Genomic DNA, 12,372 nt, shown 5'->3' with positions numbered 1-12,372 from the left:
CACTCTCGGTCAAGGGAAACAAGATATTTACAGAGACTTTTTTCAAAAAGGTAGATATGAACGATTTCCTGAACTACAAAAGTAGTCACCACCAGGTGTGGAAAAACAATATTCCAAAAAGCCAGTTTATGAGAATAAAAAAAAATTGTTCAGATGAGACTGAGGGCCTTATTCAGAGACGAACACTCTGACCAGAGCGCTCGCTCTGAATCAGGGCCGGACTCAGACGGTAGGCGTTCCCATGGGAACGCCTCCGTCTGGCAGCCACGCCCACCAAAGGGGGCGTGCTGTCACTCACCATCGACAGCACGCCCCCTTTGGTGCGAGACCCCGAGCGACGGCTTCCTCGTCGCTCACCGGGTCTCGCGCATGCGCACGACGGAGCTCCCTCCGTCGTGCGCATGCGCACTTCGGCACCATCGACCCGCTTGCGAGCGGGTCAGAATCAGGCCCTGGGTTTGAAAAACAAGCAGAAATTCTTTGTACTTCTTTCTCGAACAGAGATATCCAGAAAGAATACTTAAAAAGGCAATGGATGGCGTGAGACTTATGAAAATAATTTGTTGATTAAAGCCCCCCCCCAAACAAACAAAGAAAAAGAGAAATGAGGACTTTAATATGTCCTTTATAACACAATACAATACACATAATATGGAAATTAAAAATATTCTAAACAAAAATGTCACTATTTTAAAAAACAGATAAAATATTGGGGACTCATTTAAAACAATAAAATAAAAATAGTCTATCGTAAATCACAAAATTTCAAACAAAAGCTGGCCCCCAGTTTATTTAAAAGCAAAACACAAAATATTAAGATGATAATGTATGGAAATTACCTGAAACACCAAAGGACTTCTTCAGGTGGGGAAGGAACAGGTGTATTACATGCAAACATACACCTAGGAAAGCCACACAATTTTCATTGTTCATCTCCAAAGACCGGTTTGAAATTGAGAGTTCCATAAACTGTTCCTCAGTTTATGTCATATATCTTGTTGAGCGTGGTGCCCATTACCCCCACACACTAAACGAAAGGTTTCTAGAACATCGAAGAAACATCCAAAATGGTGTTAATCATAGTCTCCCTAGACATGTATTGGGCTGCAGTAGGGGTACTCTACAAAACATTACCGTGAAAGCCATTGAGCAAATCAAAATGACACAAAGAGGGGGCGATAGGTTTACCACCCTATGCAGAAAGGAAGCTTTCTCGATATATATAATGGTGCATACACACGTACACATGTCAGATGAACGATTTTACCAATGATTTGAACGATTAAAATGAATGGAATCGTCCAAATCTGACTGCAAACACATCAGATGTCAGATATCGTTATCTGACAAATGGGAACGCGCATCGTTCATCGTTGCAGTCACATGTCAGATTTCCCTTCAGATATGGTTGATTGAACGATTTTTACAATCGTTATCGTTCAGATCTGACAGAAAATCTGACCATGTGTATGCACCATAAGATGAGAATCTTGAGCCCTTTAGGTCTAAATGAATCTGTGAAACTAAACGATTTGTAGTATGGTGTTTATAAGGTGGTTTGGGCTATTGACAATAGTGGGATGCAAACACGCCCTGTCGTATTTGGACTTAGTAGTCTGCCGGAATACAGGTGGGTGGCACGTAGATGCTGGGTGACCTTGGGTGTGGACATGCTGACTGGCATTACACACGCACACTTCCCCTTCCCCTATTTCTTAGGTCAACACCCAACCGTTATATCAATACAAGCTTCAGGTTGATCATCATCCAATTCTATAATTTACATCTTCCATATCTGGACTCCCTTTTACTAATTTGTCCAAGATATATCATCACATGTATATCAATGTCCTAGATTAGCCTGTGATATTAAAGCATTGAGAAGAGGTCTTATGAGTGTAGAAAATGTAAACATTGTATTATTGTTTGTTGTGAGTGGGATGTGGTGGGATTGATGGGTTGGTCTCCATGTCAAAAATTATGTAGCAGAATACTATTCACTTTTACAGTACAATATAATGTAATGTAATACTATGCACTGATATAATACAATGTAGTGTAATAGTATGCACTGATAACTATACTATAATGTGATTAATTCTACGTATTACACTACATCAGTGGTGTCAAACTCGGGCCCTCCAGCGGCCGTGGGACTACAAATCCCAGCATGCCCTGCCACAGTTTTAGCATGCCCTAATAGCAAAACTCTGTCAGGGCACTAGCGCACGCAGGGGGGGTTTCTGAGTACCCAGAAACCCCCCCTGACAAACCCAGTGATTGCAAAATACGCTGACCGGGTCCTGCAGTGTATGGCTGTGCTACGCGCAGAGCGCCGCAACAGCCAATCGCTGGTGCCATCTCCTTAATCAGTCCCCACCGCGCTGTGTCTTCTCAGCCAGCAGGCAGCTCCGTCCAGCCAGACAGACACTGGCTGGCCCACGCCGCCTCCTCCCGGGACTCGTCAGGCCCCGCCCACTGCCCCTGAGCAGCAGCAGCGAGGCCCGCACACAGTCTTCCCCTGCTCCCAGACTGGATCCGGAGCGACGGCCTCACGTAGCCACTCACTGTTGGAGCTTGAGACCCGGTGGGCGGAGCGCAGCACGGTGACCACAGGGAGTCTGGCTCACACAAGGGCAGCAGTTGCACCACGCCACCCCCCGCGCTTAGAAGATGGTTGAACAGACATACCGGTACAGTAAGGAAGGAAGGTCAGTACACCCGGCTGCACAGCACTCCTCTTTCTGCGTCAACAACACAGTACTCCTCTCTCACATACACACAGTGTTTTATATATATATATGATGCATACATGTGTGTATGTATATATATATATATATAAAAATGTGTGTGTGTGTGTGTGTGTATATATATATATATGTGAATATATATATTTAATGTGTGTGTATATGTATGTATATATATATATATGTATATATAATATATATATATATATATATATATATATATATATATATACACACAAATGGAACCCCCCCCCCCCTAAAAATCCTGCGTTTGCCCCTGCAGTGCATGCTGGGATGTGTAGTTCCACTGCAGCTGAAGTGCCTGAGTTCGACACCACTACACTTCATCAGGGTAGTAACTATCTAGATGCCCTTTACGGAGGGGCAATAAGCTCAACCACTGTATCAGTGCCTAGTATTAACTACATTAGTATTACTAGGTAATGTGTGATACGGGACTAGAGGACTGCAATGGGGAATTTGGGGTCATCATGACTCATGAAGGAGCAGCGAAAGGTGTGAGGGCAGAACAGAGGGGGCGGTGCAGGTCAAAGTAGAGGGCGGGACGGGGCGGAGACTTAAGTGTCCGGGTCCAATAAACTAGTAGGAGTAACGCTGTCAGAACTCAGCATGAGCCGGCACCGCGGCGTTCCTCGCACTCATTGGCGCATTGCATATAGGCCACGTGACGAATAGAGACGCACCCGAGCTACAACCAACAAGTAGTCTTCTCCTATCGTCGCCATTTTGCTGGAGACAACTTCACTGTATCTAAAGTGCATCGTAGTAGCAGGTAAAATGGCGCGCAGCATACACCACTGACAGATCCCACACCGTCAGGTCCGGTGAGACAGTGGGTTTCCCTGGCTGGGGCGTGGCTACGTGGCTTACTTCCTGTCGCTGACCCCATTTGTCCTTCCAAGTAGCGGCTCCGGGTGAGATCATGGTGTTGGAGATGGAGAAGGTATTTGCCGGGGAGCCTGAGGAGGTGAGAGATGTGTATAAGCGAGTTACATACAATGCATGTGTGTGAGAAAATATAGATAGATAATCCCTATAGAGGTGTCACTGCTGTGACAGAGGTTTGATGATGTTGTTTGTTGGAGGATGTACCAGTGGTGATCACCCTCCCCAGGTGTTTTTACAGCACTTGTTAATTGATAGGGCTCCACAAATTATTTGGATTTTCCTAAATTCGGGAATTCAGTTATGCTGAGTAAGAGGTATGCCCGGTTACTATTCTTCCCTGATCAGTCCCTATCTCTGTGATGAGCATGGGGACTATGCAGTTCTTCCCGGGACCCCGCACACTCCCTGGTTCCTCCCATGTTAGCATAGCACTGCTCTGGCTATAGCTGCTTTTCATATTTCTGTTCAGCAACAGTGTTCAAAGGCTTTTTGGCACGACAGGTGGGTGGTGCCTGTATAATTAACAAGACCCACCATTATGCCACCTGGTGGGCATCTGTGTCAGGCTTCATATGTTCTAGGATGTTCCCGTTCTCCGGACCAGGGTTTGGAAATAAGATCTATCAAGGTTAATGTGTTGTATGGTGTTGCTCATCTCTATTATCCGCTATTCATTATGGCGTCTTTGCAGGGGGATCACTCTGCGTACAATGCTGCTGCATTTGCTCTTCTCCCATATTACCAACCATTTTCTTTCATTACAGGAGGAAGAAGAGGAGGAGGAAGAGGCAGATCTGGTGGTAAGTGGAGAAGCTGGACCCAATAGACAGGCTAGTGCAGAGGGAACAGCTGCTTTAACCCAGTGATCAGTGCTCTGCTTTCATTAACTACTATTGCAGCATCTCCTTCATGCACAGCTGTCTTACTGATACCCCTTTCAGACATACTGAGATTCCCGGGATTTTGGCCTGCCTCGGCCAAAATTCCCGGGTCTCATGTCTGTGTGAAAGGTACCTACCCGGGAACACGTTCCCGGGTAGCCGCCCCTGCAATCGACCAGGGTTTTTCCCCGGAAATTACCCTGCTTCTGTCTGAATGGTGCTACCCGGGAATTTACTACTCCCGGACATCACCAAGCAGCTTTTGCATGTAGCTGACAGCGCAGAGCGTCCTATAGGATGCTCAGCGCTGCTGCTCCCCAGCACCTGCTAGCTGTGCCACAGCGGGCCGCCCGCACTCCCGCTGGACCACCAGGGAATTAAAATAAATGTTAAAAAAATTATGATAATAAAAAAAAAAAAAACTGCATTATGATTGGCCGGCTTTTGGCTGCTGAATGATGACATCATCATCAACCAGAGAGGGGATAGGCTAGGAGGAGCAGACTGCAGAGAAGAGGCAGGTAAGCAGAAAAACCCTGCTATTGTCTGAAAGGAGTCTACCTGGGAATTTCCCGGGTAGACACTGTAGTGTGAAAGGGGGGACTCCAATGCGAGCGTGCATATGATATGTACACACTAGACCACAGGTTCTCAAACTCGGTCCTCAGGACCCCAAACAGTGCATGTTTTCCAGGTTTCCTCACAGAATTACAAGTGAAATAATTAGCTCCACCTGTGGATCTTTTAAAATGTCAGTGAGTAATGACTACACCTGTGCTCCTGCTGGGTGACCTGGAAAACGTTAACTGTGTGGGGTCTTGAGGCCACAGTTTGAGAACTACTGCACCAGACGATGTACCCGATATGTCGCTCCGATCTGCGGGGCTAGACGACATATCGTCTAGTGTGTACCCAGCATTAGATGGCAGAAGCAGGGCCATAGAGAGTTGTGCCCAAGGCCGGGTTCATTTGATGTAAGGCCATCTAGAGAGGCCACGCCTCCTTACAAAAAAAAAAAACACAGGAAAAATAGTATTTGCTCCATATTGGGGTGCAGTGTGCCCCTCAGCGAGTGGCAGATTGAGGGGGAAGGGTTATCGCCAATCAGTGTGATAGCCCCCCCCCCCCACACATACACACAAAGACTTTTGCCACTGATCAGCGGCAGTAGCCTCCCTGGAGCCACCAGAGCCCAGCACACAGCAATGTGTGCTGGACTGGGGAGACGAAGGCTGCTGACAGGTAAGGGAGGGGGTGGATCGGGGCCTTGCCATCAAGCCCGGGCCTGGGTAATTAGTACCTGATCCCCCTTCCTTCCCTCTTGGCGCCCATGGGCAGACGTAGCCGTGTCTTACACAGAACAACCATGGTTGGAGCAGAAATGAGCCAGACAGTCAGGTCTGATTCAGCAGCGGATGCAATGCCAATATTTATGCAGATCGAGTGATTATTTGCCATTGCGCATGTAAGTCGCACTGCGCAGGCGCCACAGTTGCTTTGTGATTTAGTAGGCACGGAGACTCCATTCACAATGCGAGTGTCGCGGTCAGTGTTTGGGGGAGATAACGGGGGGGGGGGGTGACTAGGTAAACCCTGTAATACTATATGCCCATTCACTCTGTGGCATTGACACTCATTATTGGGACATTGTAGCGAGGGTGAGCGGGTGAATGATTGGCCTCCTGTACATTAAATATTCTCTCCTGGTTTCCCCAGGACCCCCTAACAACAGTCAGAGAGCATTGTGAAAAGAGTGAGAGCTGCGTGAAGGCCCGTGAAACGCTGGACCTGTGTGAGACCCGTGTGAACTCACGCTCGCACACATTAGAGGAGTGCACAGAAGAACTCTTTGACTTCCTACATGCCAGGGACCACTGTGTAAGTCTACGATCATTCTCCACCTATGCTGCACTTTACTGGGAAGTTTAACTTTACAGCAGATGCTGGTTGGGACAAGGGGGGCTGCACTGGTATGTGTGTGGGTATGCATGTATCATACATGAGTGTGGTAGTTCCGTGCCGAACTTTTCTGTTTCATAGGATGCTGTTTCATTATATCCTAGCATTTCACAACTGGGGAATTCCTGCATGTAGCTACATGGAACCATATTGTTGTCAGGTTATATTTAAGGTGCTCAACATTTATTAAATGGGTGATCAGAGGTTTCCACCGCTGCTTTGAAGAGCTTACATTCTAAATCGACTGTTTAGGTTCCCATTATTAGAAAGTATTTTCTGGGATTAAAATTATTTAAAATTAAACAACTATAAAAATTGGCAGTAAATGTTAGTGTCCTAAATTTGCCTTCTGAAATTTCCTTTTATGTGAGTGAGCACACAGAGACATGTTTGTAACTTTAGTTATTAGTGCTCACTAAGGCTGCATAGACGTAGGCTGTATTAGATTCAAAGTGTTAGATTATAAGTGTAATTACAATTTGATAACTAAGTCGGAGTTAAAGTGGAGGAAAACTGAGGGAAAACAGCCTCAAAACAAGAACAATTTCTGAATGACAACAAGGAACATATTTAGGTGAATTACCAAAATCACCATCTTCTGCTTTAAGAATATCCAGGAATCTCCTTACTGCACTCACTGCTTGGACATTGCAAGTACTCCCCTATCTGTGTGCTGCTATGGTTGATTGATCTTTGTTTATCATAACACTTTGGATTGGATTGGCTCGGTACATTGTAATTTTCCCCTCATACTACATAAATGCTTGTTTGTATTGCCTTTTCCCATTGCGTCACATCTGTCCACTTTAATCATTTGTTTAATAACTAATTCCTGCACCCACTACTTACATACCTCTCTTTATATATCACTTTTGGAGCTGCACTCATACATTAGCAGTACTGTTCTTTTATCTCTATTTTTTAACATTTAACAACTTTTATCCACACAGTCTCTATATCACACAGCCTCCACTCCAGTTCTCATCTCACTTATTACCTCGTCCACAGCATGAACACCCTTACTTTAAACACCCCCATATTCAGTGCCCAAATAATCCTCTACTGTATCCACCCCCCATCCTCCCCCTCGTCTCCTCCACTTGCTGATTTCCCTTTTTTTTTTTCTCTCATCACTCTCCCTTCCAACCCTCTGCTTCTTTCCCCACCTTTCCTGTTCCTCCCCTCTCAGCCACCTCCCCCCCTCCATGGCCTTGTTACACCACCACTATGCCCACGTGGTTCTTCCCACCTTTCCTGTTCCTCCCCTCTCAGCCACCTCCCCCCCTCCATGGCCTTGTTACACCACCACTATGCCCACGTGGTTCTTCCCACCTTTCCTGTTCCTCCACTCTCAGCCACCTCCCTCCCTCCATGGCTTTGTTACCCCACCACTATGCCCACGTGGTTCTGCCTGTCACCTCCAGGGCTGCCAAGAGAAATTCTGGGACTGGGTACTTTAGCATCCTGTGGGACCACATCAGGATGGGCATGGCTGCACCCATTTGTGGGTGGTTCTAGCATGTGAGATGCACCCAGTGATAGGAGCATGGCATAGCACCCAGCAGCTGGGACTAAAGTAGTCACTACTGTATTAGGATGGCGGGACAGTCCCATAATAGCTGCATTTTTATCAGGCTGTATTTAGATGCTAAAATGTAACACACAATAATTAAAGTGCTACTACTTCATTTTGTACATCTCTCATGTAAATAACACATAATTAAAATCTATTTTCTGTCTTAGAGATAGATGAATGAAGGACTTAATTTTGACATAACATCAGGTCATCTTATACACACACATTCCAAAGCACACACATCCTAACCCACTGCTCCATGCTCCTCCCTCACTATCTACCCCATCTGTGTCACCCCTGTCTGTCTGCTTATCCCCTTTAGAATGTAAGCTCTCACGAGCAGGGCCCTCATCCCTCATGTGCTTCTCCTCCCCCTACTTATACCATCATTTACTCCTAACTCCCCACAATGGCACCTAACACCTGGTTGCTCATGTCCTGCTGCTTGTGTTATGCAGCTATGTGTATAAGCCATGTCCTTGTCCTGTATTGTTTTATATTACTTTTAACTGTTTTTCTTGTGTGCTCATTTATGTACTGTGTAAGGCGCTGCGGAACTTTAGTGGTGCCATATAAATAAAGGATGATAATAATAATGTGTGAAATAAAGCAGCTATAGGCAACCTGTTGGACTACACATTCCAGCATGCCTTGCCAGTTTTAGCAGGCTCTAACAACAAAACTGTAGCAGGACATTTTGGGATGTGTACAGTGCTGGAGTGCCACAGGTTGTCTACCTCTGAAATAGAGAATCCCTTAATATGAAAGCTAATTATTCCCTTCTCTCTGTTTTAGGTGGCTCATAAACTCTTCAAAAACCTGAAGTAGATTCATAGTCTCTCCCCTTCCTCCTGGCTTCTGCAAATCATCCTATGGATTGTATCTCCTGAATGTGCTGTCCGTGCATTAACCCATGTTCTCCGCGGAGGGAACATTGACTGCTCAGTATCTTCAGTTCTCATCAATAAACGTGACGTGTTTACTTGAAAGTGAAAATCTTTTTTTTATTATTATATTTTGGTTGATGTGTGAAGTTATTGTGAAATTATCTCTCTTCCGAAGTGACAATGTGTTGGGTCCCTTAGAGTACACTATGGCACACCTAGCAGTAGGGGTACATTTTTTTTTTAATTCTTATTATTATTGGCAGGAAAAGTACATAAACAGGTGATCATTCCCTTTCACGCCGAAAACTCTGGTCCAACCCAGGTTATTGAACATTGGGCCTGATTCAGGAAGGATCGTAATTGCAAATCTGCTATAGAAATGATGTATGCACGCAGGCTATAGATATGATGTATGCACGCAGGCAGCTTTGCAATTGCGATCCTTGCAATAATGCAAATGCAGCAGGAGGTGTATGACACCCCCGGCTGTATGTGTGATCCCAGTATTGCGACGGAGGTCGCAGGCTGGGATCACCGTCGATGGTCGTGATGGTGAACGGTGCCGGGCCTCTGGCCAGCTGAGTAAGCCTCAGCTTACTCAGGCTGGCCAGCTTGCGAACCCAGGACATTGCGTTGATCAACACAGATCCTGGGCTAGCCACTCCTGGGGAAAAGGGACGTACACGCCCCTGTGTCTGGAACATCGGTTGACCCCCACCACCGCATCGCCCATTAAATGCCTCTGCCTGTCAATCAGGCAGAGGCATTCAAGGGGTTTGCATACGACGACACAGGACCCTTTCTGCACCATCGCAGAATAATCGGGAACCTGCGATCAGCAGTGAACTTGCGTTCACTGCTGAATCAGGCCCATTTGTTTCAAGCCGAGTTCACACCTCAGGCTGGACCCGGGTTATTGCCATGCCATCACTTAGCTGGTGCTTGGAGATTACATCTCCCAAGTGCCGGTGATCTGGTTCTCTGCTACTTTTAGCAGGACCCTGGATGCACTTTCACACTGCCACCTGCCCAGGTCGGACAAGGGAATAATCCTGCTCAGTAACTGGTCATCTGCTTGTAGTGGACATTATGCAAAGTATTTGTTATTACACATGAAATGGGCTATCGGGGAAGAAAGTTATCTTTACATCTGATGCACTGCAACTGAAAATCATAATAAAATATACATTTTATTAGTTAATTAGCAGCAAATGTGATAAAATCCAGGGAAATTAAATATAGATAACATGTGTTTGAGACATTTTAGTGTTTTAAAATACGCTCCTGTGTTTCCTTTTTGTAATCCAGCATTTCTAATCAATAAAGATCTGATTTTACTTTAGCCTGACTGGGGGGAATTCATTTCAGCGTAAAGGATGTGATGTCCTGTTTCGGGGGGCACATCACGCCTGCAGGTTTTGCGATGTCGACCCTACCGTATAAGGCCGATATGTACGCAGCCGGGCATTACATTGCGTTGAATTGAATTCCCCTCTATTGTATTTATTCTTACAGTTTAACATCTTATTATATCCTATAATGTCTCTTTCTTAAAGAGTAACACAGTGCAATATTACCTTTACCTCACACAAAGCAATGGGTGAGATGTGTATGATCACTGGTAGCAAAAGCTCTCACAGTTACTTTCAAATAAAATCTATTAAACTGTTAAAAATGTGTTACTAACTACAAAAGGAAAAACACCATAGGAGCTGGAATAGAGTATTCTCATATAATAATTCTAATAAAATGTATTAGATAGATCAAAAGTTGCTGTGATCAGGTAGCCAGCCTCAAAAGGTAAACATACAAAACAGAATCACACGCTACAATCTAATAAACAATAATAGTTATCCGTGATTATGTAAACATCAATTTACTAAAACTGCATAACAAAACCCTTTAAGAACATTAAATATGTAAAATATCAAATACATTTTTAAAACTAACAGTGAAAATCATGTTATCACATGGCACCATATTCTTCTGATGTTAATAAATATCCAGATTATTTTCAAGAAAAAAGATATGACGCCAAGCCACAGTCTCAAGTTATCTCAATAGAAACTTATATCTTGGGCCAACACCTGACGAAATACAAAAATGTCTTACTGCTATTATAATCCAGGTTGGCACAGTTGGCTTAGTGGTTAGCATTATTGATGCACAGCACTGAGGTTATGAGTTCAATTACCAATCACTTCCGATCTGTATGGAGCTTGTATGTTCTCCCCATGTTTGAGTGGAATTTTTCGGAGTGCTCTGATTTTCTCTGACAGACAAAGACATACTGGCAGGTTAACTGGCTGCTGACAAATAATTTAACCCTAGTGTGTGTGTCCATGTGATAGGTTGTAACCATAGGGTTAAAAATAGAAAATGGTGATATGTGCATGACTAGCAGATATCCTGTGTGAGTAAGGACCAGTGAAGGTGTTACCACATCGCTGTACACCTATTTATAACTATACATACATCCTGAGCATGGCCAACTGTAGCTAACCCTTAAGTTTAAGGCATACATTGAGAGGCCCTGTTTTTCTGTGTGTGTCTGTGTCTGGCACTAGCTGAACACATAGGGGTAAATGGGTATGCAGTCGGGAAGCTGGCGGACCTAATCCCGACAGCCGGCTTCCCGACTGTCATATCCCGGCAAGGGTCTAAAGCATACTTGCCTACCCTCCCGATTTGGTCGGGAGCCTCATGAAAATCGGGTGCCGCTCGCGACCTCCCGGGATGGCAGGCAAGTCTCCCGGCTGCCGCCGACCCCTCCTGTCCCACCGCAAGTCTCCCGGAAGCGAAGGGGGGCAGTGACGCGATTCACGTCATTTTGGCACCGCCCCCCGCTACACACTGCCTGTAATATCGGCAGTGTGTAGCGGGTGCGGGGCCAAAATGACGCGCTCGCGTGGCTCCGCCCCCGCCAGCAAAAACTTCTCATCTTGCCGGCCCCGCCCCCGTCTGCTGGCCACGCCCCCCCAGTAATGCCGATCTGGCTGCTCCCTTCCGGAAGGGGCAGCCAGATAGCCGGCATGTATGGTCTAAAGGCAGGTGTCATTAGACATACGCCGGGAGCCCGACGCCTGGCATCCCGATCGAAGGGATGCCGGGCGCCGATAGCTGCTGGAGGGGGGAGGGTTAGGTTTAGGGTTCCCGTGGAGGACTTAGGGTTAGGAACCCCGAGAGATTAGGTTTAGGCTAGGGGAAGGGGAGGTTAGCTTTAGGCACCCCCGGGGGGGACTAAGGGTTAGGTTTAAGCACTTAGAGGAGAAGGGGGGCTAGGGGGTAGAAATAGGTTAGTCAATACTTACCTTTGGACGATCGGGATTTCCTCCTCTGCCGGGATGCCACTGTCGGGATTCCAACCGCCGGGCATGGGTCCAGCAGTAAATCATACAGATTCCGGGTAAATG

General features: G+C 45.9%; 1 protein-coding gene across 1 annotated transcript; it reads left to right on the top strand.

Annotated features, from left to right (window-relative positions):
• The first annotated feature begins 3,541 nt into the window (after window positions 1-3,541).
• Window positions 3,542-9,061, top strand: UQCRH (ubiquinol-cytochrome c reductase hinge protein). Its single transcript, XM_088471608.1, has 4 exons — window positions 3,542-3,735; window positions 4,421-4,456; window positions 6,254-6,415; window positions 8,868-9,061. The coding sequence occupies exons 1-4, from the start codon at window positions 3,691-3,693 to the stop codon at window positions 8,898-8,900; spliced, it is 276 nt and encodes a 91-aa protein (XP_088327734.1). The 5' UTR covers window positions 3,542-3,690; the 3' UTR covers window positions 8,901-9,061.
• The last annotated feature ends 3,311 nt before the right edge of the window (window positions 9,062-12,372 follow it).

The sequence above is a fragment of the Taudactylus pleione genome, unplaced genomic scaffold (assembly GCF_031769625.1).
Source record: "Taudactylus pleione unplaced genomic scaffold, aTauple2 ptg000115l, whole genome shotgun sequence".
In the NCBI taxonomy this organism is placed as follows: Eukaryota; Metazoa; Chordata; class Amphibia; order Anura; family Myobatrachidae; genus Taudactylus; species Taudactylus pleione.
This window is presented reverse-complemented; position numbering and strand designations above follow the sequence as displayed.

Excerpts from the sequence above, each read along its gene's own strand:
- UQCRH (XM_088471608.1), top strand. The coding sequence starts at position 3,691 with ATGGTGTTGGAGATGGAGAAGGTATTTGCCGGGGAGCCTGAGGAG. Across the intron at positions 3,736-4,420 it reads TTGCCGGGGAGCCTGAGGAG|GAGGAAGAAGAGGAGGAGGA; the intron begins GTGAGAGATGTG and ends CTTTCATTACAG. Across the intron at positions 4,457-6,253 it reads AGGAAGAGGCAGATCTGGTG|GACCCCCTAACAACAGTCAG; the intron begins GTAAGTGGAGAA and ends TGGTTTCCCCAG.